The sequence below is a fragment of the Symphalangus syndactylus genome, chromosome 18 (genome assembly GCF_028878055.3).
Source record: "Symphalangus syndactylus isolate Jambi chromosome 18, NHGRI_mSymSyn1-v2.1_pri, whole genome shotgun sequence".
Lineage (NCBI taxonomy): Eukaryota > Metazoa > Chordata > Mammalia > Primates > Hylobatidae > Symphalangus > Symphalangus syndactylus.
The window spans coordinates 24424263-24448751 of record NC_072440.2 but is presented as its reverse complement, the minus strand read 5'-3'; the positions used below and the strand labels follow the sequence as shown (position 1 = coordinate 24448751).

At 37.9% G+C, this 24489-nt stretch overlaps 1 protein-coding gene across 3 annotated transcripts in view; it reads left to right on the top strand.

The window, feature by feature from the left end:
• The window catches only part of SMG1 (SMG1 nonsense mediated mRNA decay associated PI3K related kinase), a 119862-nt gene extending 96220 nt beyond the window's left edge, over positions 1-23642 (top strand). For 2 of the 3 annotated variants that reach the window (XM_055253810.2, XM_063623106.1), the window contains 13 exons: positions 365-591; positions 3178-3328; positions 3432-3621; positions 3797-4266; positions 5377-5514; positions 8288-8440; positions 10804-10983; positions 12052-12279; positions 12937-13148; positions 13308-13414; positions 16339-16518; positions 16599-16705; positions 18806-23642. In XM_055253810.2, coding sequence (XP_055109785.1) covers positions 365-591; positions 3178-3328; positions 3432-3621; positions 3797-4266; positions 5377-5514; positions 8288-8440; positions 10804-10983; positions 12052-12279; positions 12937-13148; positions 13308-13414; positions 16339-16518; positions 16599-16705; positions 18806-18883 — 2421 coding nt within the window. In that variant the 3' untranslated portion in view covers positions 18884-23642. The remainder of the gene's footprint in view (positions 1-364; positions 592-3177; positions 3329-3431; positions 3622-3796; positions 4267-5376; positions 5515-8287; positions 8441-10803; positions 10984-12051; positions 12280-12936; positions 13149-13307; positions 13415-16338; positions 16519-16598; positions 16706-18805) is intronic. The other variant, XM_063623105.1, reaches the window with a different exon arrangement.
• The last annotated feature ends 847 nt before the right edge of the window (positions 23643-24489 follow it).

Below are 24489 nucleotides of genomic sequence, written 5' to 3'. Positions count from 1 at the left end.
AAGAGAATAACAATACTAATATCACTATCAGAAATAAGATTCCTAAAAATTAATAACATTATATAACATACTTTAGGGCAGTTCTTTTTGTTCTTAAAGTACATCATCCTCGGAATGTTTAATTATGTGACAACTTTTTAAAGTCATTTGAAATAGTTCGTGAAAAATTTCACACGACTATGCAACAGAATTTAAAAAGAAAATATTTAAAAGTACAAATAAAAAGTAAACAAAAGATGTATTTACATGAATGAGTTGATGGCATAGTTACATAAGTTTGCTCTTAATGTATGGCTCTAAGTCTCCAAATGTGTAACTTAGCTAAACTCAAAAAATATTGAAAAATTTTTTCTCATATTTATAGGAATTGAATTCAAATTTCCGGCAAATCATATTTCCAGAAGCACTTCGATGTTTAATGAAAGGGGAATACACGTTAGAAAGTATGCTGCATGAACTGGACGGTCTTATTGAGCAGACCACCGATGGCGTTCCCCTGCAGACTCTAGTGGAATCTCTTCAGGCCTACTTAAGAAACGCAGCTATGGGACTGGAAGAAGAAACACATGCTCATTACATCGATGTTGCCAGGCAAGTGAATGCTGGCTGTGCTGTTTCCTCGTAAAAGAGATGGGACAGCCAGAGAAAGGGATTCTGAGATCTTTAACGTAAGTTTACTTTTAGTTTTTAGAGCAGGTGTAATTACTTATAAATGCTCATACACGTATCTTTTTAAAACTTTTTTATTTTGAAATAATTATACATCACAAGAAGTTGCTTAAAAAAAAGTGCAGGCAGGTATTGTGCATGCTTCGTCCTTCCTTCAATGTTAGTATCTATAGCAACACTGTGAAACTGACAATGATATAGTCCACACCGCTTACTCAGATTTCACTAGTTATACATGCACTCACTTGTGTGTGTATGTGCAAGTGTATAGTTTGGTCACATACATAAATATATCCTTTTAGTGCTTGTAGTTATGTACATGTACATACACACAGTTGAACGTGATATTTTTAAGCCATCTTGTAGAACCCTGTGGAGGCACCTGAAACAATTTATTTAGCTAACAGAGTATACACCTCATTTCAGGTGAATACTTTTAAATTAGTTTAAATATTATAAGTTTGTTTTAGCTAATTGAATATTGTATTTTTTATCTCGTTAGTTCAGAAAAGCAATCTGACTTTGGAATCTGTAGAGTTTGGGCAGTTCCTGCAGACATGCATTGTACTCAGAGCTAATTCCTAAGCTCCATTGTCCCTAGTGACTCAGGGCCTCTTTTCTTTGGCGTTCCGATGTCTAATTCACAAAAGAAGTATAATTGAGAGAGTAGAAATGAATTGTAGCACCGTTTCCTCCCACGGGAAATTTCAAAGATACAAGAAAGTAGAGAGAATAGTCTAATGAACCCCATGTCACCATCTTTGGTAATTATCTGCACTGGGTTAGTCTTGTTTAAATTTACTACCCTAGTTATTTTGAAGCAAATATTTTTTCATTCTTAAATATTCATAATGCAGAAAGTATACATATATATGTAATCTTATTTTTCTTGACTGTGGTGCCATTATTTCATGAAAAAAGTAGCAATAATTCCTTAATGTTAATTATCCTGCATTCAGAAATTTCCTGTTTCTCATGTTTCTCTGGAGTGGTTATATTCATAAAGAAATACATACATATATATTCATAAATAAATATATTCATATATATGTGTGTGTATATGTATGTGTGTGTGTCTATATATATATATATATATATTTTTTTTTTTTTTTTTTGAGATGGAGTCTCGCTGTGTCACTAGGCTGGAGTGCAATGGTGCAATCTCGGCTCACTGCAGCCTCCACCTCCTGGGTTCAAGAGATTCTCCTGGCTCAGCCTCCCGAGTAGCTGGGACTATGGGCGTATGCCCCCATGCCCGGCTAGTAAAAGTATAATCATTAATAGCATAAACAAATATTAGATTATTTGTAGAACAGCTTTATCATATAATTTTTAGCAGTATTTAAAAAGTTAAATGCTAGATCTGTACATCTTTGTTTTGCACTGAATTTCAGACTTCATTTTATCTCTCTTAATATGCTATCTGGGTTCCTCTTATCCTCATACAGAGGAATGTTTACCTAAATGTGTACTTTGGGTAACAAGCTTTGTGCCTGGATCTATGGCAGCCTGTCTGTGCCGTGTTTCAGAGAAGCTTTTTTTGGGTAATCTCAAGGAAAATCTCATACCATCTTACAGCTCTTTTTCCATTAGAAATTTATCTGGTAGCTTAACATTTTTAGTTCTCTTAAAAATTCTTAATAGTTCCAGCCATTTGGAATGGTTTCTGTGTGTGTGTGTGTGTGTGTGTGTGATAAGAAATAGTGCCTGGATACGTAAGCACTATATAAGTCTTAATGGTAATGTGAGGGGTGAATTTCTGAAGACCTTACATTCAAAATGTGCATAAATAAAAACCAAGCATACCCAAAACAGCAAGTATAGTTGGTTGTATCGTATCTTGTAGTAATAGTGCGAACATACCTGACAATTTACTAGGTCTGCCAGCTTTAGAATGGTGTGATTTCTGACATTTTTCAATGTAGGATTTTATATTATTTCATATTTTGTGTGTAAAAGTGAGACTAATCACTCGTTTGCGTAAAATTTAATCACATAACAGTCATTAATAGTGAATTGGAATCATTGAAATCCTATTGTGGTTGACATGAAATACCATTTTATCATCATAACATTCCTTCTTTTTTTTTTGAGATTGAGTTTCGCTCTTGTTGCGCAGGCTGGAGTGTAATGGCGTGATCTTGGCTCACAGCAACCTCCGCCTCCTAGGTTCAAGCGATTCTCCTGCCTCAGCCTCCCGAGTAGCTGGGACTACAGGTGCCCACCACCACACTCGGCTAATTTTTTTGTATTTTTAGTAGAGGCGGGGTTTCTCCATGTTGGTCAGGCTGGTCGTGAACTCCTGACCTCAGGTGATCTGCCCACCTCGGCCTCCCAAAGTGCTGGATTACAGGCGTGAACCACCGCGCCCGGCCTAATAACACTTCTTCCTAATGCCAGAAGGCTTTCTAGACTTCGCATGCAGCTGTGAGATGTACTGACTTTGTATGTTCCCACCAAAGGCATTACTTTTCAGCGAAGGTTTTAACTCCTTTTGTTTTCCTGTAGACTACTACATGCTCAGTACGGTGAATTAATCCAGCCAAGAAATGGTTCAGTTGATGAAACACCCAAAATGTCAGCTGGCCAGATGCTTTTGGTAGCATTCGATGGCATGTTTGCACAAGTTGAAACTGCTTTCAGCTTATTAGTTGAAAAGGTAAATGTGGACTTGGATTTAAAAATAATGCAGGTGCCATAAAGTAGTTGTTCAGTTGTGTGAAGAGTGGAGAAATGAACTTTGTTTTCTTTCATTTACATAGTTGAACAAGATGGAAATTCCTATAGCTTGGCGAAAGATTGACATCATAAGGGAAGCCAGGAGTACTCAAGTTAATTTTTTTGATGACGATAATCACCGGCAGGTGCTAGAAGAGATTTTCTTTCTAAAAAGACTACAGACTATTAAGGAGTTCTTCAGGCTCTGTGGTACCTTTTCTAAAACATTGTCAGGTAATATTCTGCCTGTAAACATACTAGCTTTAGCTATGTAGCACTATGGAAGGGGGCAGGATAGAGTAGGCTTAATTTAATTATGCATTTATGACACCTTAAATACTATAAATAAGCAGCATATTACTTGATTTTTTTCATGAAATACTTTATAAGAAAATTTTCCTTTTTGTAGGTTCAAGTACACTTGAAGATCAGAATACTGTGAATGGGCCTGTACAGATTGTCAATGTGAAAACTCTTTTTAGAAACTCTTGTTTCAGTGAAGACCAAATGGCCAAACCTATCAAGGCATTCACAGCTGACTTTGTGAGGCAGCTCTTGATAGGACTACCCAACCAAGCCCTCGGACTCACACTGTGCAGTTTTATCAGTGCTCTGGGTGTAGACATCATTGCTCAAGTAGAGGCAAAGGACTTTGGTGCCGAAAGCAAAGTTTCTGTTGATGATCTCTGTAAGAAAGCGGTGGAACATAACATCCAGATTGGGAAGTTCTCTCAGTTGGTTATGAACAGGGCAACTGTGTTAGCAAGTTCTTACGACACTGCCTGGAAGAAGCATGACTTGGTGCGAAGGCTGGAAACCAGTATTTCTTCTTGTAAGACAAGCCTGCAGCGGGTTCAGCTGCATATTGCCATGTTTCAGGTAAGTGTTTTTCTTTATAATGTGTTTTTCCTCAAGGTAGGAAACTTGAAAAATGGGGGAAATTAATTTAAAACAATACACAGGAATTTTTTTAAAAACTTCCTGAACTCACACCAACCCAATGCAAACACACCATAGCATTTTGGCACTTTCTTTCCAATGATACTTTGTTTCTCTTCTGTATAGTTGAGATCATTTATCCTTTATGGTTTGTGTCCTTAGAATTTCTTTCCATCAAAGCTGTATGATAAGCATGATCTGTATTAAATATTGCCTTTTTTTTTTTTTTTTTTTTGAGATGGAATTTTGCTCTTCTTGCCCAGACTGGAATGCAATGGCGTGATCTCGGCTCACCGCAACCTCCGCCTCCTGGGTTCAAGCGATTCTCCCTCCTCAGCCTCCCAAGTAGCTGGGATTACAGGCATGTGCCACCACGCCTGGCTAATTTTGTATTTTTAGTAGAGACGGGGTTTCTCCATGTTGGTCAGGTTGGTCTTGAACTCCCGACCCTAGGTGATCCACCCGCCTTGGCCTCCCAAAGTGTTGGGATTACAGGCGTGAGCCACCGTGCCTGGCATAAATATAGTTTTTAATGTTGAATTCATTCATATGTAGGTATGCTTCCTGTATTTATTTCTAAAGTAGTTTCCGTGATGCCCTGTTGATGTGATAAACAGCTGTGGGAATAAATCTGTCTTTATTTTGGAAATGGGTTTTAGAAGCCTAGTTTTGGCCTTAATTCCTTAGGGGATGTATAACAGCACAGGCTTTGGGATGAGATGGATTTGTATTCAAATGAGACTTAGGTATATACACTTGTACTTAACTTCCTTAAGCTCTGATTTCCTTAACTGTAGTTAACATCTTCAGAATTACTATTTAAATGTTGCATGTGAGTGATCCGAGAAATTTATTAGCCATGTTCCACCTCAAGAAGACTCACCTGGATGTGATTTTTTTCAGTGTCTTTTCTGTTACTTCTCCCTGCTTACCTCCCATTGGCTGCAGCTGGGATTTTTTCTCTTCCGCCAGTCCTAGGTTGCACCTCCCTTCCCTTATTTAAACGCTTTTTTCTTGCTGATTTTAATACGTTTCTTTTTCTTTTAACAGTGGCAACATGAAGATCTACTTATCAGTAGACCACAAGCCATGTCAGTCACACCTCCCCCACGGTCTGCTATCCTAACCAGCATGAAAAAGAAGCTGCATACCCTGAGCCAAATTGAAACTTCTATTGCAACAGTTCAGGTGTGTTTTGCCAGATCTTCCTTCCAGGGCATTTTCTTTTTAGAAATAACCAACACTATGATTGTTAGTGCTTTTTTGTTCAGTGTGTCTATTTGTGTGTCCTTGGCTTGTAAGCCAGAAGACCATAATATTTTTCACTTTTGCTTTTAATTTATGCCTATATATAGGTATATTTATACCAAAGATATATAAAAATATATATTTTGGTATATTTATACCAAAGATATATAAAAATATATATTTTGGTATATTTATACCAAAGATATATAAAAATATATATTTTGGCATATTTATACCAAAGATATATAAAAATATATATTTTGGCATATTTATACCAAAGATATATAAAAATATATATTTTGGCATATTTATACCAAAGATATATAAAAATATATATTTTGGCATATTTATACCAAAGATATATAAAAATATATATTTTGGCATATTTATACCAAAGATATATAAAAATATATATTTTGGCATATTTATACCAAAGATATATAAAAATATATATTTTGGCATATTTATACCAAAGATATATAAAAATATATATTTTGGCATATTTATACCAAAGATATATAAAAATATATATTTTGGCATATTTATACCAAAGATATATAAAAATATATATTTTGGCATATTTATACCAAAGATATATAAAAATATATATTTTGGCATATTTATACCAAAGATATATAAAAATATATATTTTGGCATATTTATACCAAAGATATATAAAAATATATATTTTGGCATATTTATACCAAAGATATATAAAAATATATATTTTGGTATATTTATACCAAAGATATATAAAAATATATATTTTGATATATTTATACATATTTTTTTTTTTTTGGAGACAGAGTCTCGCTTTGTTGCCTAGGTTGGAGTGCAGTGGCACTATCTCACCTCACTGCAACCTCTGCCTCCCGGGTTCAAGCGATTCTCCTGCCTCAGCCTCTGAAGTAGCTGGGACTACAGGCACGCACCACCATGTCCAGCTAATTTTTGTATTTTTAGTAGAGACAGCGTTTCACCATGTTGGCCAGGCTGGTCTCGAACTCCTGACATCAGGTGATCTGCCCACCTTGGCCTCCCAAAGTACTGGGATTGCAGGCGTGAGCCACCGCACCCGGCCTATATTTTTTATTTCTTACCCTCCAAGGTAACTGAATCTTATAGTAACAGGTATATTTTGAACCACGTGTAGAAACATACTAAATATCTCAGGTTTTTAATGAATTTGATAATTATTGTGCCTTAATACATTAAGGAAATTTTGATGATTAGAAAAACTTTGAATACTGAATTTGTTTTGTGAAATGTATATAAGTAGTTCTATTTTGTTTATTAGTAGTAGCTAACAAGCATGGGCATTTCTTATGTTGTATAGATAATGGAATTTTATGATGCCTAAGGCAGCAGAATATTTTTGTGAACTATTATATTGATGGGATATTGAAAGCTATGTACATAATCCTACTTATTTTTTTACGTAAGAGAAACTTGCCTTAATGAAAGTTATGTATATCTTTATATTGTCTGTCCGTTATACTTCTTGTACTCAGTAGTAACTGACATTTTTCTGTTTTTGTAAATTAATAGCAGTATAAAATCAAGTATAATTCTGTGATGTTTTAAAGTTTTGTAATGAAGCTTTTTTGGAGCTCAGTCATTTGAAGATTGAAATAAGCTTTCTCTACAGTGTATTGGTCAGAGAAAAGATGTGTTTTCAACTTACAAGAATGAACTCTCCCTCTTTATGATTTTAGAGACATGGACATGCAGGAAAGTAAAGGGAGTTGGGGAGAGAAAATGTGAATGCGTCCACCTGAAATGTTGAATAAATAATCAAATAACTTTGTTACATTAAACTTTCCTTGTCATGATAATCTGGATGGATTTTTACCATTATGCATGAACTTGGCCAGGCATGGTGGTTCACGCCTATAATCCCAGCACTTTGGGAGGCCAAGGTGGGTGGATTGCTTGAGGCCAGGAGTTTGAGACCAGCCTGGGCAACATAGTAAAACCTCGTTTCTACAAAAAATACAAAACATTAGTTGGGCATGGTGGCACGCACCTCTTGTCCCAGCTTCTCAGGAAGCTGAGGTGGGAGGATGGCTTAAGCCCAGGAGGCGGAGGTTGCAGTGAGCCAAGATTGTGGCTGGGTGTGGTGGCTCACACCTGTAATCCCAGCACTTTGGGAGGCCGAGGCAGGTGGATCACGAGGTCAGGAGTTCAAGACCAGCCTGGCCAAGATGGTAAAACTCCGTCTCTACTTAAACTGCAAAAATTAGCCAGGCATGGTGGCAGGTGCCTGTAGTCCCAGCTACTCGGGAGGCTGAGGCAGGAGAATCGCTTGAACCTGGGTGGCAGAGGTTGCAGTGAGCTGAGATCACACCACTGCACTCCAGCCTGGGTGACAGTGAGACTCCGTCTCAAAAGAAAAAAAAAGAATTTGGTGTAGCGTATTTTTTATTTTTTAAAGATCATTTTATTTTAAAATGAAAGTGAAACTTCCTTCTGTACGTTTTAAGATAATAAACTGAAAGCCAGTTCTTGCCTCTGTCTCCATACATGTTTGGCCTTAAATGTTCAAAGTGAAATCAAGGTTAATTCCAAAAGGTGATTGTTAAAGCTTTTGTTTTCTAAATTACATATGTCCACCCTGGTTCTTTTGAATCTTTATTGTGTTATATAAAATACTACACAAATAGGAAGTAGAGAATGTCATATACATTCACCAAGATTCTGCTGGCTTTTATAGGAGAAGCTAGCAGCACTTGAATCAAGTATTGAACAGCGACTCAAGTGGGCAGGTGGTGCCAACCCTGCATTGGCCCCCGTACTACAAGATTTTGAAGCAACGATAGCTGAAAGAAGAAATCTTGTCCTTAAAGAGAGCCAAAGAGCAAGTCAGGTATTGTGACTTACATGCACCATCTTTGTATTCACTTACAGGATTAGATGAGTAGCTGGAAGTTATATGTGGGGTAACTAGGGGAGCTTGAGAGCCCACTTTATGGTTTACAGCACTGGGAGGAGGGACGGATAGGCCTTTCAGGACATGCCTTAAGTTGAACCCACAGCAGGTTATTTCCTTGAGCCTTTACTGCCTCCCATTTAAAGATTAATTAAATAAATTCATCCTCTGTTGAAAAATAAAGAGGTTTTAAATTCATATTTGTTTAAGGTTCTCTGGTTCTCTTTTATACAACTAAAGTGATCCAAAGATTTGGAAAGGTACTTTGAATATGATTTTTTCCACATGACAATAAAACGTCTTAAAACCTTGTGCCCGGCCGGGCGCGGTGGCTCATGCTTGTAATCCCAGCACTTTGGGAGGCCGAGGCGGGCGGATCACGAGGTCAGGAGATCGAGACCATGGTGAAACCCCGTCTCTACTAAAAATACAAAAAATTAGCCGGGCGTGGTGGCGGGCGCCTGTAGTCCCAGCTACTCGGAGAGGCTGAGGCAGGAGAATGGCGTGAACCCGGGAGGCGGAGCTTGCAGTGAGCCGAGATAGCGCCACTGCACTCCAGCCTGGGCGACAGAGCAAGACTCCGTCTCAAAAAAAAAAAAAAAAAAAAAAAACCTTGTGCCCTGTTGGCCAGGCGCCATGGCTTACGCCTATAATCCCAGCACTTTGGGAGGCTGAGGTGGGCGGATCACAAGGTCAGGAGTTCAAGACCAGCCTGACCAATATGATGAAACCCCGTCTCTACTAAAAATACAAAAAAATTAGCTGGGCGTGGTGGCGGGCACCTGTAGTCCCAACTACTCAGGAGTCTGAGGCAGGGGAATCGCTTGAACCTAGGAGCCAGAGGTTCCAGTGATCCAAGATTGTGCCACTGGATTCCAGCCTGGGTGACAGAGCAAGACTGTCTCAAAAAAAAAAAAAAAAAAAAAAAAAAGACCTTGTGCCCTGTCAAGAGGCTGTGGATTGGGCAGGGGGAGGAGAACCAAAAAAACTATTATGGACATTTTCAACTAAGTACAAAATTGGACTAATACATGATACTCATACTTCATATCTGTCGCCAGTGCTTAATAATGATCAACTTAAGTCATATCTTATTTCACCCATACTCCCTAATCCTCCTTTCTATCCATGTTTAATAGAAATCCCAAATAGTGCATAATTTTATCTATAAATTTTTCAGTATATACCTATTAAGAGCTATTTAAGAATGTATCATAGCTGGGCGTGGTGGTATGTCCCTTTAGCTCTAGCTATTCAGAAGTCTGAGGCAGGAGGATGGCTTGAAGCTAGGAGTTTGAAACTAGCCTGGGCAACATAGCAAGACACTGTCTCCACCAAAAAAAAAAAAAAATTTTTTTTTTTTTTGAGACGGAGTTTTGCTCTTGTTGCCCAGTCTCTGGTGCAGTGGCGTGATCTTGGCTCACTGCAACCTCTCCCTCCCGAGTTCAAGCGATTCTCCTGCCTCAGCCTCCCAAGTAGCTGGGATTACAGGCACCCGCCACCATGCCCAGCTAAGTTTTCTGTATTTTTAGTAGAGACAGGGTTTCACCATGTTGGCCAGGTTAGTTTTGAACTCCTGACCTCAGGTGATCTGCTGGCCTCAGCCTCCCAAAGTGCTGGGATTACAGGTGTGAGCCACCACACCTGGCCAATAAATTTTTTTTTTTTTTTAGCTAGGCATGGTGGCACGCACCTCTGGTCCCAGCTGGGATACTAGCTACCTGGGAGACTAAGGCGGGAGAATTGCTTGAGCCCAGGAGTTTAAAGCTACAGTAAGCTATAATTAAGCCACTATACTCCAGCCTGGGCAACAGGGGAGACCCTGTCTCAAAGGGAAAAAAACAAAAAACATAAAACAAAAAAACTAACCACCACAATATTAATCATACCCTTAAAATGAGCTTAATATTGCCAGATAAGTTAGGCAAGAATAGAAGCAGAAGGGGAACATTCTGACAGAAGTGTCTTCTGAATTGTGGATGTAACACAAATTGCAGCTGAATATGATAACAGCTTTATTGTAGAGTAAATATTCTATGTAAAAACAGTAATGTAGAAGATAAATTTACCTAATTGTTTGTCAGTGCTTTTGGCCATCTCAGACCTAACAGTGTCAATATAAATGTACATTTATTTACAGCCTTTATAAGGTTTTGATCTATTTCCCAAACATTTTCAGGACCAATTCTGGTCCTGAATTCTCAAAATGAGGAAGTAGTATTTTTTCATGTTATTAATTGCCACCTCCCTTTCCCACCTTCCTCCCATCTTCTCTTGTGGTTCCATTTCTGTCTTCACAGGTCACTTTTCTCTGCAGCAATATCATTCATTTTGAAAGTTTACGAACAAGAACTGCAGAAGCCTTAAACCTGGATGCGGCATTATTTGAACTAATCAAGCGATGTCAGCAGATGTGTTCGTTTGCATCACAGTTTAACAGTTCAGTGTCTGAGTTAGAGCTTCGTTTATTACAGAGAGTGGTGAGTCTTGGAAAGAAACTTGATTAAATAAGGCTAGTGTTATACTGTTAAAATCAATTTAATATATACATTCAGATTACATTTGTTTTTTTTTTTTTTTTTTGAGACGGAGTCTTGCTCTGTTGCCCAGGCTAGAGTGCACTGGCGCGATCTCGGCTCACTGCAAGCTCCGGCTCCCGGGTTCACGCCATTCTCCTGCCTCAGCCTCCCGAGTAGCTGGGACTACAGGCGCCCGCCAACACGCCCGGCTAATTTTTTCTATTTTTAGTAGAGACGGGGTTTCACCGTGTTAGCCAGGATGGTCTCGATCTCCTGACCTCGTGATCCGCCCGCCTCGGCCTCCCAAAGTGCTGGGATTACAGGCTTGAGCCACCGCGCCCGGCTCAGATTACATTTGTTGAGCTACTGTATGTTAGAGGTTGTTATGGGGGCATGGGGGACAGTGATGATTAAATTACTTTCTTAGCCCCCCCCTTCCCAGAAACATATTATTATATGTTTAAAAATATAAAAAAATGAGAAAGTATAAAGGATCCTCACAGCTACAACCAAAATACTATGAAAGTTTAGAAGGGAGGAGAAAGACGATATACAGCAAATGATTCCAATGCACTGAAAATAGAGCGGGAGAAAGAGGGCTTATGGAAGATTAATACTGGAAAGGTTAGTGAAGGCCAGAAATACCAAGTTGGTAAGTTTGACGTTTATATTTTGTCAGAAGGCTTAAAGCTGTATGTTAGGAAGTTCACATTTCATCTCGAAGAGTTATTTAGAATTTAGGGACCTGGATTGCCAGTCATCTTTGTGATTCCGAATGTATTTCTCAGGTCTTAAACTTTAAGCATTTAAAGCCTGCGTGATTATGCAGAAAAGTAAAAATCTTCATCTATATTTCATAGATTATTGAGATTATTGTTAAGTAACTTGTAGGTAATTAATTCATGACTTAGCAATGGAGGTTCTCTTTGTGTCAGCTTGAGTTACTAATATCTTTTGATGATGATAATGAAGAAAGAACTCATTATTTCAGCTGATACTTGAAGTCAAACAAATGCTTGTTCTATTTAGGACACTGGTCTTGAACATCCCATTGGCAGCTCTGAATGGCTTTTGTCAGCACACAAACAATTGACCCAGGATATGTCTACTCAGAGGGCAATTCAGACAGAGAAAGAGCAGCAGATAGAAACGGTCTGTGAAACAATTCAGAATCTGGTTGATAATATAAAGACTGTGCTCACTGGTCATAACCGACAGCTTGGAGATGTGAAACATCTCTTGAAAGCTATGGCTAAGGTAAGACTAATACCATGAACACACATTTACTCTCTCTCTCTTATAAAATTTACAAGTAGTTTTATTTGTAGGAAAAACAGTGACATTTTGTAAATAACAATTTATCTCATCACATCTTCCAATTTGTTCGTAACTGAGTTAACTTGTGTTTTCATCAACTATTTTTTAAAGCCAGTAATAGTAGTTTGAGTTTCATACACAGAGAAACTAAGGCTTAAATAGATTCCTTTATTGTGATATAACTTGTAATAAAACCAAGGTGTGAACCTAGTCTGAGCATTCAGATATCCAGCTCGTCTTTCTCTTTCTTAGCTATACCAACAAACCCATACACTTTGCCTCCAAAATGAATGAAATGTTGTTTCTTCCCTCCAGTGTTGTACATAGTCTAGTTAGTAAGAAAACTAAGCCTCCAGAAAAGGCTGTTACTTCATCATTACAAACAGTAAATAATTTAATTTTAGAATTTACTTTTACTTTGAATTTTTATTTGATGGTGGAAACAAAGTTCCTGTAAAAATGGAGTTGAACTATATAATAAGCACTTTAAACACATTCATATTTGTAACATTTGTTACTTAATCACTAGGTGACTGTCTTGAGAGTAATTACTGATACTAAAACTATTTTTCTTAATCATTAATTTATCAATTCTAGGATGAAGAAGCTGCTCTGGCAGATGGCGAAGATGTTCCCTATGAGAACAGTGTTAGGCAGTTTTTGGGTGAATATAAATCATGGCAAGACAACATTCAAACAGTTCTGTTTACATTAGTCCAGGCTATGGGTCAGGTTCGAAGTCAAGAACATGTTGAAATGCTCCAGGAAATCACTCCCACCTTGAAAGAACTGAAAACACAAAGTCAGAGGTAAGAATGCCTTCTGGTCAAAATTTATAAAACGTAAGTACAAAATTACTGGTATAAGAAGTTTATCTCTTGATTTAATTTTTCAGTGGTGTTCATATTTTTGTAAGTAGTTATCAGGTAAAACATTTTGTAAATATGCCATTTTATTTTGTATTTCAGTATCTATAATAATTTAGTGAGTTTTGCATCACCCTTAGTCACCGATGCAACAAATGAATGTTCGAGTCCAACGTCATCTGCTACTTATCAGCCATCCTTCGCTGCAGGTAGGAGAAGAGTCCTGAGTCTTGATCTGTTGTTAATGTTACACATAGATGCTAAGATGTTTAATTATACGTAACTGTCTAATATTAAACACTTAAGGCCTGTCATTCTATAATCTTAAACTGAACAGATTTTAGCTTATCCTTAAAAATACTAATGTGAGCCAGGCACGATGGCTCACACCTGTAATCTCAGCTACTTGAAGGCCAAGGTGGGAGGATTGCCTAAGGCCAGGAGTTCAAGACCCTGTCTCTTTAAAAATAAATAAATAAACAGCTATTTAAAAAAAAAAAAAAAAAAAAGGCCGGGCAAGGTGGCTCACACCCATAATCCCAGCACTTTGGGAGGCTGAGGCAGGTGGATCACCTAAGGTCAGGTGTTCGAGACCAGTCTGGCCAACATGGTGAAACCTTGTCTCTACTAAAAATACAAAAAAATTAGCTGAGTGTGGTGCCAGATGCTTGTAGTCCCAGCTACTCAGTAGGCTGAGGCAGGAGAATTGCTTGAACTTGGGAGGCGGAGGTTACAGTGAGCCAAGATTGTGCCACTGCACTCCAGCCTGGGTGACAGAGCAAGACTCTGTCTCAAAAAAATGAAACAACTCTTGGGGGAGTAAAAATGCTTTGCTAATTTGAATAGTTTTCTTTAAAAATATTGTTTTTATTTTTTTTGAGGCGGAGTCTCAAAATTCTGTTGCCCAGGCTGGAGTGCAGTGGCACAGTTGCGGCTCACTGTAACCTCCACCCCTCAGATTCAAGCAATTCTCCTGCCTCAGCTTCCTGAGTAGCTTGGATTACAGGTGCCCACCACCATGCCTGGCTAAAAAACTATATATATATATATCTATCTCAGAGAAACTTAGGAAAATACTTAATACAAATGAAAAATTTGTAGTTCCATTCCAAATAGAGGCAAAAACCACTCTGCATTTGTTGATTTACTTCGCTGTGCATATGCACACATAAACACATTGGGATGATTATGCAAATGCAATTTTTGTTGCCTTTTTCCAGTTAATAATTTTTCAGTCATTAAATAATCTTTTTAAAAATGACTTAATGGCCAATTTATTTTTATTTTTTATTTTCTTATTTTTATTTTAGTTTAGTTTTTTAAATTTAATTTAAGTTTTTTTTTTGAGATGAGTCTCACTCCGTCGCCCAGGCTGGAGTGCAGTGGCGCAATCTCAGCTCACTGCAACTTCTGCCTTCTGGATTCACGGGATTCTCCTGCCTCAACCTCCCAAGTAGCTGGAATTACAAGAACTTGCCACCACGCCCTGCTAATTTTTGTATTTTTATAGAGACAGGATTTTGCCATGTTGGCTAGGCTTGAATTAATTCAAGATGGATTAAAGACTTAAATGTTAGGCTTAAAACCATAAAAACCCTAGAAGAAAACCTAGGCAATACCATTCAGGACATAGGCATGGCAAGGACTCCATGTCTAAAACACCAAAAGCAATGGCAACAAAAGCCAAAATTGACGAATGGGATCTAATTAAACTAAAGAGCTTCTGCACAGCAAAAGAAACTACCATCAGAGTGAACAGGCAACCTACAGAATGGGAGAAAATTTTTGCAATCTACTCATCTGACAAAAGGCTAATATCCAGAATCTACAATGAACTCAAATTTACAAGAAAAAAACAGCCCCATCAAAAAGTGGGCGAAGGATATAAACAGACACTTCTCAAAAGAAGACATTTATGCAGCCAACACACATGAAAAAATGCTCGTCATCAGTGGCCATCAGAGAAATACAAATCAAAACCACAATGAGATACCATCTCACACCAGTTAGAATGGCCATCATTAAAAAGTCAGGAAACAACAGGTGCTGGAGAGGATGTGAAGAAATAGGAACACTTTTACACTGTTGGTGGGACTGTAAACTAGTTCAACCATTGTGGAAGTCAGGTGGCGATTCCTCGGGGATCTAGAACTAGAAATGCCATTTGACCCAGCCATCCCATTACTGGGTATATACCCAAAGGATTATAAATCATGCTGCTATACAGACACATGCACTGCTATGCAGACACATGTTTATTGTGGCACTATTCACAATAGCAAAGACTTGGAACCAAGCCAAATGTCCAACAATGATTGACTGGATTAAGAAAATGTGGCACATGTATACCATGGAATACTATGCAGCCATAAAAAAGGATGAGTTCATGTCCTTTGTAGGGACGTGGATAAAGCTGGAAACCATCATTCTCAGCAAACTATTGCAAGCACAAAGAACCAAACACCACATGTTCTCACTCATAGGTGGGAATTGAACAATGAGAACACTTGGACACAGGAAGGGGAACATCACACACCGGGGCCTGTTGTGGGTGGGGGGGAGGGGGGAGGGATAGCATTAGGAGATATACCTAATGTAAATGACGAGTTAATGGGTGCAGCACACCAACATGGCACATGTATACCTATGTAACAAACCTGCACGTTGTGCACATGTACCCTAGAACTTAAAGTATACATACATATATATATGTATATTCACAAAGATTAACACGTGGATACCCAAAATGTCATATTACCATTGTATATTTTGGTAAATTAATGTTTATATTTCACTTTTATTGAATTTAATAAATTCCTGACCTCAACTTACCCGCCCACTTTGGCCTCCCCAAAGTGCTGGGATTACAGGTGTGAGCCATCATGCCTGGCTGATATTTATTGTTTTTGATGCCACAAGCCTAGTAAACATAATTGTACAAATTCATACCTGAATGTCTGGCTGTTTTTAGGCTATATTTTTAGGAAGACAATTGCTGTGTCCAAGGATAAGGATTTATAGTTGATTATTTAATTGGGGTATCAACCACTACCACCTGTCCCGTGCTTGCTCCACTCTGCCCCCTCCGTGTTCTGTTTACATGTAAATTGAGCCACCAACTCTTTCTCTGTAGCAGTCCGGAGTAACACTGGCCAGAAGACTCAGCCTGATGTCATGTCACAGAATGCTAGAAAGCTGATCCAGAAAAATCTTGCTACATCAGCTGATACTCCACCAAGCACCGTTCCAGGAACTGGCAAGAGTGTTGCTTGTAGTCCTAAAAAGGCAGTCAGAGACCCTAAAACTGGGAAAGGTAATTAGTTAGAATAAAGATGCCTTAAATTTTTATATAAAATGATGGTTTGACTTATGTATGTTTTTGTTGCTTCATAGCGGTTCAAGAGAGAAACTCCTATGCAGTGAGTGTGTGGAAGAGAGTGAAAGCCAAGTTAGAGGGCCGAGATGTTGATCCGAATAGGAGGATGTCAGTTGCTGAACAGGTGACCGTGTTTTAAGCTTGGGCTACACATTTTAATGCTGCTGGAAAAGTAGAGGTGTATAAAGATCCCTCTCATCGATTTCCTTAGTTCATCAAGGAACTTAAATGTGTTTTCAGGATTCAGAAGATTTTGAGTAACACAGCTCTGGCGTCGTCAAGTAGTCACCATTTTACTCTGACCCTTCCCTATGAGCACTTTCCTTTCCCCTAGCCCTGTTTTAACCCAAATATAAGTCCAGTCCTCCTCCACCAGACTACAGTTAGTTTCCATTTGAAGAAGACTGTTTAAGGTTTCAAATGAAATGCCAAGGACCCTTTGGGTTGCAGGTGTAGTATGAGTGGAGCATCCCTAATTAGAAACTCATATGCTCCAAATCTGAAACATTTTGAGAGTTGACATGATGCCATAAGTGAAAAATTCCATGCCTGACCTGGCAATGGATCCCAGTAGTGAAAATCTAGTCAGAACCTGTTTCATGCACAAAATTACTGAAAATGTATAAAATTACCTTCAGGCTATGTGTATAATAAGGCATAAGTGGATTCTGTGTGTAGACTTGCATCCCACCCCCAAGTTCCTCATTATATACATGTATGTATTCCAAAATCTCAAAGAATCCAAAATCTAAAACTACAGGTCCCAAGCATTTTGGATAAGGGATACTCAACCTGTATTTGTAAAGCATCTTTGGGTATTGGGACATTTGTGTGAAGTCATTATTCTGAAATTTTTTCATTAGTCTTACTAATATTGAATATATAAATTTGAGAATAAAGATACAGAAAAGCTGTAGGAATGCCCATAAACGTTTTACCTAGACTCACCAGTTAACAATTTCCCATGTTTCAGTGTTCTGTGTTTGTATGCACACACAGTTTTTCTGAACAATTTGAGGGTTCTTTGCAGACATCTTAACACTTCATGCCTAAACTTCACCATGTGTCTCTTGTACAAAATACTATAATACTATAGCTACTACGTAACTGTCAACTCAGGAAACATAACATTGATGTAATACTATTATCTGACATTCAGTCCACATTCAGATTTCTCCAATTATCTCAAAATATCCTTTATTGCTTATTCCTCCTTTCTGAACCCCTCATTCCTCCCACCTTCAAGATCTAGTCAAGGATCATCATGCATTTTGTGTATAGACAGTCCTCCCCTTATGGAGTGACATCCCAATAAATCCATCATAAGTCTAAAATGCATTTAATACCCTGATAAACCCATGGTGAAGTAAAAAATGGTCATTCAGACCCAGTGTGAGTCAGGGACTGTCCATCCTTGTCCTACTTCTTGATCTGCTTTAATATCTAGAACAGTTCCTGAGCCTTTCCCTCTTCCCTTCCGTTGATATTTTTGGTTTGTCTAGATTAGTTGGTTTACGGAATGTGCCTCCGTTTATATTTGTCTGATATTTTCCTCATAATTCAATTCATTCAATATTTTTTTGGAAGGAATACATTAGTGATGTTTCTCAGTATTTTACATCAAGAGACAGTCAGTTTGTGCCATCTTTGGTGGTGATAAGCTAGATCATTTGGTCAAGAGAGGTATCCTCTTGATGTCTTCATTATAAATGTACATATTTTTCCTGTGGGATAAAAATTAAGAGACTGAATGTCCTGTTCTTTGATGGTTTGGCATCCGTAATTCAATTTTAACATCAGCAAGGAATTTTTTTTTTTTTTCTTTTAAACACTATTACATTCTTGTATAGGACCTAGACTTGAACTCTTCTTGGGCAAGAATTTTTTTTTTAAGAAACCGTTTTGTCAAGTTTGTCAAAAACCATGAGAGATATTCTGAGTTAGGGATATTTTTACTTAAGAAACATTCTGGTAGGTTAATGGATTGTGTGCTTTTCATATCTTTATAACTGTCTTAGCTCTCTTTTTAAAGTATACTTGGTTATTGTGATTTTTATTCTGATAGTCATTAAATTTTATATGAAAATTCAGGGGCTTACAGGAGCAGGGTAAGTATAGAGTCTTTTGCACGTAACTTTTGGCATAATTTATCTGCTAATTGTAATTCAGCGGACAATTGAAAAGCTTTAAATGACTTTACATACTATCCTGCCTATTTTTACAGGTTGACTATGTCATTAAGGAAGCAACTAATCTAGATAACTTGGCTCAGCTGTATGAAGGTTGGACAGCCTGGGTGTGAATGGCAAGACAGTAGATGAGTCTGGTTAAGCGAGGTCAGACATCCACCAGAATCAACTCAGCCTCAGGCATCCAAAGCCACACCACAGTCGGTGGTGATGCAACTGGGGGCTTACTCTGAGGAAACCTAGGAAATCTCGGTGCCCTAGGAAGTGAATCCTGCAGGACAGCTGCACTCAGGGATACGCCCAACACCATGGCCTGCAACCCCAGGGTCAAGGGTGAAGGAAAGCAAGCTCACCGCCTGAACACGGAGATTGTCTTTCTGCCACAGAACAGCAGCAGACGTGTCAGGAGGTTAGCTGCGGAAAGAAATCGGGATGCCGCGGAGCACAGAGTGATTTGGAACTCCATTCCACCTGACCCTGTGTACAATCCAGGAAAAAAAAAACCCCGCTCAGAAACAGAGAAAACTGGGGTCGTGAAGAAATCACAGCCAAGGAAGATTTGATGCATTCAGATTCTCGTGTAACACTTGTTGCTTGGCAACAGTACTGGTTGGGTTGACCAGTAGGTACAAAAAGGCTAAAGGCTATGCGATATGAATTTCAGAAATGGACTGAAAATGGAGAGCTATGTAACAGATACACTACAGTGGAAGAACTTACTTCTGAAATGAAGGGAAAAAAACCACCCCATCGTTCCCTACTCCTCCCCACCACTTACCCGTTCCCCCTTTACCTGATCTAGTAGATTAGCCATTTTTAAATTCACTTTTATTTCAATCCTTATATTTCATATACTTCCGTCTCGATGCTGTTAACAACTTCTGATAACATGGAAAATTCAAGGATTGTTTAAAGATCTGATGATCACACACAAAATGTAATTCCGGTTATTTAAGTCATTTCTGTGATTCTATCATGTACAGTTTCCAGAATTGTCACTGTGCATTCAAAAGTAATGAATCTGACAGACGATTTAATGTACACTCCCTTTTGCTTATAGTGTGCATTTTTTTTGGAGGTCATTCAAATTTTCCCTCTTCTGTGATAGCTGTAGTTTCTTTCATAGAAAGTAGCTAATCCAGTGTAATCTTTTACCTTTTTAAAAACCAAGATAGAGAATCTATTAGAGTTTTACATTGTTGATGATAGATTAACAATAAAGTGATGTTCTGGTGGAGGTAGACTGAAATTTTTTTACTTCATGTTTTTCATTTGATACTTTTAATTTACTAAGTGTAAATTAAAAGTTCTTTAGTTTACTTGGCATTTTAGGACATGTACATGAAACAGCGAAAATGGGATCCACCAACATCTTTTATTAAGTTCAGTTATTAGTCTTTGAAGTGCTTTACTTTTTGCACAATTTTAATAACTTGCTATTCAGTAATACATTATAGTGAATTCATGATCAAGGTTTCCTTAAATTTAGCATTGCATTTCAGTACTGACTGTGTAAACTAAATTGCTGATCCAAAATAAAAACCCAGACTAGGGTTCTTAAAATCAAGTATCAACACAAAATAGAACACAACTAAAATCTTAATTGTTGGCTGGGCACAGTGGCTCACGCCTGTAATCCCAGCACTTTGGGAGGCCGACGCGGGCAGATCACGAGGTTAGGAGAGCGAGACCATCCTGGCTAACATGGTGAAACCCTGTCTCTACTAAAAATACAAAAAAATTAGCTGGGCGTGGTGGCGGGCGCCTGTAGTCCCAGCTACTCGGGAGGCTGAGGCAGGAGAATGGCGTGAACCCAGGAGGCGGAGCTTACAGTGAGCCGAGATTGTGCCACTGCACTCCAGCCTGGGCGACAGAGCGAGACACCATGTCAAAAATAAAAAATAAATAAAAATAATCTTAATTGTTTGAGTACATTTTCCCTGCATTTTAGAGATTAGGACAGTGGTCACTTTCTAGTTGCCGTCTTCACAGACAAACTTGAAAGGTACTAAGGAAAAAATTCCACATAGCTTTGGGCCTTTTTTGTATTCTGATTGCCACGTTAATCTGTAATCTTTAAGTACCCATGAAAGAATGTGTTTCAGTATCAGTGCTTTCTTGGTATTTTAACAAGTATTGTAGGCAGGGTGGATTTTTTGAAATACCCATGTGTCCAATAGCAAGTTAAGGAACCTAGCACATCAAATTTTGTTTTCTTCATTCATTTGGAACCTTATTTTCGCAAAAAACTTAGCTGGAATAATAATGCCATATTGTATTTTGCACGCTGCTTTATTTTCTAGAGGCTCTGGGAGCAAATTACATTCATCACATTACCTCTGCTCTCTCAAGATTAAGGTCTTTCAGCAACATTCTTTATTGTCATCATAAGGAAAAAACTTCAAGATTAAAGTCTTTCAGCAACATAATTGTCATCATAAGGAAAAACTTTTATTGCAATGATAAAGTCAGTTCACATTAGTTTAGCACTATAGATAGTATTCAGAAATTGCTTTCTCTTTGGTAAAGAAGATAAATAGGTGAATTTTATTGCCTGTGTTTTCAGGCTTCAGAGGTACCTGGCACCTTACTCAAGCAAAAACAAAAAACAGCTTTACTTCAAAAGCATGTGCCTGTAGTAAATTATCCATCACTTTTGTTTTAAAGTGGTCCCTCCAAGAATAATGTGGCATACACAGTGGGTTTGGTTGTAAGGCAGATGTAACAGATGACCTCAAAAGCCTGCTCCTTACTGCACTCTGGACAAGACCCTGGTCTGTATAGTTTGGCTTCCTCTGTTAAGTCATTCTACAAGGTGACTTGCCATTTGAACTTTTGTAAGAGACCTCAGCAGTTAGACTGAGAAAAGTTAGAGTGCTGTAGTTATGAAGTCATACATTTTTGATAACACAAAATACCTGTGGAAAACCAGGGATCCTCTCCTGTTTCTCTCTCCTGCCTCCCCCTTTCCCTCCATTCCTCTGTCCCCTGCCCCTCTCCTCCACTTTCTTTAAGAATCAGGGGGTACAGAATAACCTACAAACAACCTCTTCAAAGTACCCTTGGAAATTGAAGTTCAATCTTAAGTTTTTTGTTGTCTTTAATTTACTAGAATTACCTAATTCTTTGGTTGATTTCTCTACAGAGCTGTGGAGGCTTAGCTTGTGTAGTTATTTCTCTTTTTGCTTTGGTGTGTCTTGAAGTTTGATTGATTATTTTTGGTCATTGAGTTCTTAGTGTAGTTTGCTAGATGATTATTAAGATTCTTTTGTGTCTGACACTTGTGGTGAGTTGCTTTTGAAATCTGTTGAGATTTCCGTGTGAGAACTGATAATCAGGCTCTTGATCTGCTTCCCTAAATTTTTTAGAGCCCAAACCCCAGGTTTAGGGTGAGGGTTTGTAATACAAAGAAAAACTTCCATCACTTCTGCCCTTAACCCTTGCCTCTATTACCTAAGCTTAGTAAGTAATTTTCTTAATATTGTCCAACGTTTGGTGTTATCTGCATTGTTTTTTGTTTTTTTAATTGTGGTTGTTCTGACGTGTGAAATTTAAGGAAAGAGCCATTTTTAAAAATGCTGAGCAGGGCAATGCAAGTACAGCCAAATATTAGACTTGATGTGCAATCTTAGGTCCTTTTTAATCTGGGGTATTATAGGCAGTACTTTAAATTGAAAAGTCTTCCGGGCCTATTTTCCTCCACATTTTTGTAATTAACTCTGGGGGCTTACTTGTTTTGGCAGTACTAAAATCAAAGGAGCTGGTTCTTCTTTTCTCCCAATTATTTTCATATGAAAGCACCTACAATTAGCCTGTTAGTCCTATTCAGATACATCAAATATCAGTGAATGCTTTAGTATTAGCACATTTAAGCATCTTTGTTTTACATAAAATTAGAGTATGAAAACCAGTGTTCAATTTTTTATCTTGTTGAGCTTGTAAAATGCCAGCAATTTAAAACTAGGACTTTCCCCCCCATAAGCCAAGGAGGTAGAATTACTAATACAAGGGCTAAAGAAGGTAGATTTTGTTTTCAGTATTTGGGTAATATTAGAAAGCTTCCTCCTACAGGGAAGAACTAGCAAGTGTCCCAAATTTTTCGAAACATTGGGGAGGGGAAAATTCACTGTATCATGAAACCCTAAAGGTTTGTTGCACTTCCTGCTTTTTAGGCCTGGATAACAGTATCACCATCCTTATTTACAGAAGGGCAAAACTGACTCTTAATGAGAAAAGCTTTATAAGTTCAAGGGTTGTAAAACATGAACTACTTAGGGTCGTTTGCTTTCCATGGGAACTTGGTTAGACTTAGAAAAAGTGGTTTGTTGTGCTAATGTAAAAGTGTCATACAATTTAGTAGATTTTTGAAGATGGTAAACTTAGAAGAATTTTATGTTCTGAAATGCAGACTTTTAGAATGTTTTTCTTTGAAAACAGGCTAATAGTTTTTTCTTTTTTTGACAAAGTTTCAGCTCCTCTTTAAAGTTATTGTGTCATTTTTCTGGTTTAAAAATTTCCCTTATATTTCCACCTGTGATGTCAGTGGCAACAACATCATACTTCACTTACTTGTTAATTTACTTTTTACCCTTATTCTAAGAGCAAGTTGAGTTGAACTGAATCTTCCTTGTCCTAGTAACAATGTATAAATAGTGGCTTCTCTGTACAAAAGGTTGTAATGCCTCCTGATGGATATAATTTTGTGATTGTATTTAAAAGTTGAATAAATCACACCAGCTTCCTGAAAATGTTCATAATGCATCTTTTGGAAAACAAAAATACATGCCTACTTTGTGCATATTTGCATTAACATGGCAAAGATTGTATGAAATACCTGTTTTTCAGAAAATAAAGGTTCAGTCTCAAAAGATACAGCATTTAAGTTCTGAATTTATTGGTCAAAATAGATTTTGCAAAACTTGAAACCTTTTGGAACCTGGGTAGCTTGAAAAAACAAAACGACATGGTCTCCCTATGTTGCCCAGGCTGATCTTGAACTCCTGGGCTCAAGTTACCCTCCCACTTCAGCCTCCCAAAGTGCTGGGATTACCAGCCTGAGCCACTAAGCCGAGCCAAGCCTAGCCTTTTTTTCTGAATAGCACTAGTACCTCAAAAAAGACCCTTAAATTCTCAGAAAAGTAACTATTTTACTCTCAAACGTCTGTTGTATTTTTGAATAGCAGTAGAAATTTTACTTCAACGATAAAATTCTTTGTATTAAGGCCCAATTTATAAAGCTTAATTTTGGCAGTATTTAAAAACAAAATTCCCATAGATCATTATTGAGAGATAGGTGCATTCCTTGGAGTGTGAAACCTCTGAAAAAAAAATAGAAAATGTCCAGCTTGGCTTTGTATCTTGGAGATTGCATTTGTTGCTGCTAGATGTTAGGATTTGTGTTAACTGCTTAGTCATCTGGCACATTTCAAAAGATCACATCCTGTCTCTGTAGGACAAAAACAAAGCTCTAAAGAAAGCTACGTTAAGGGTGGGTGTTTTTTAATAATTAGACCAATCGGAAATTTAGTGACAGACCATATAGCAGGGCTGTGCATTTAGAAATAGGTATAGGAATACATTGTTAAGTAACAAAAAATACTAAGTGGAGAAACTGCTGCTTGAGTTGCTTCTGTTTTTTTTCACCTACCTTCATTTCACAAGCTGGTGTTAACAAGTCTTAAGTTGTGCATGGAAAACTTGGGTGAAAACGAGAAGCATA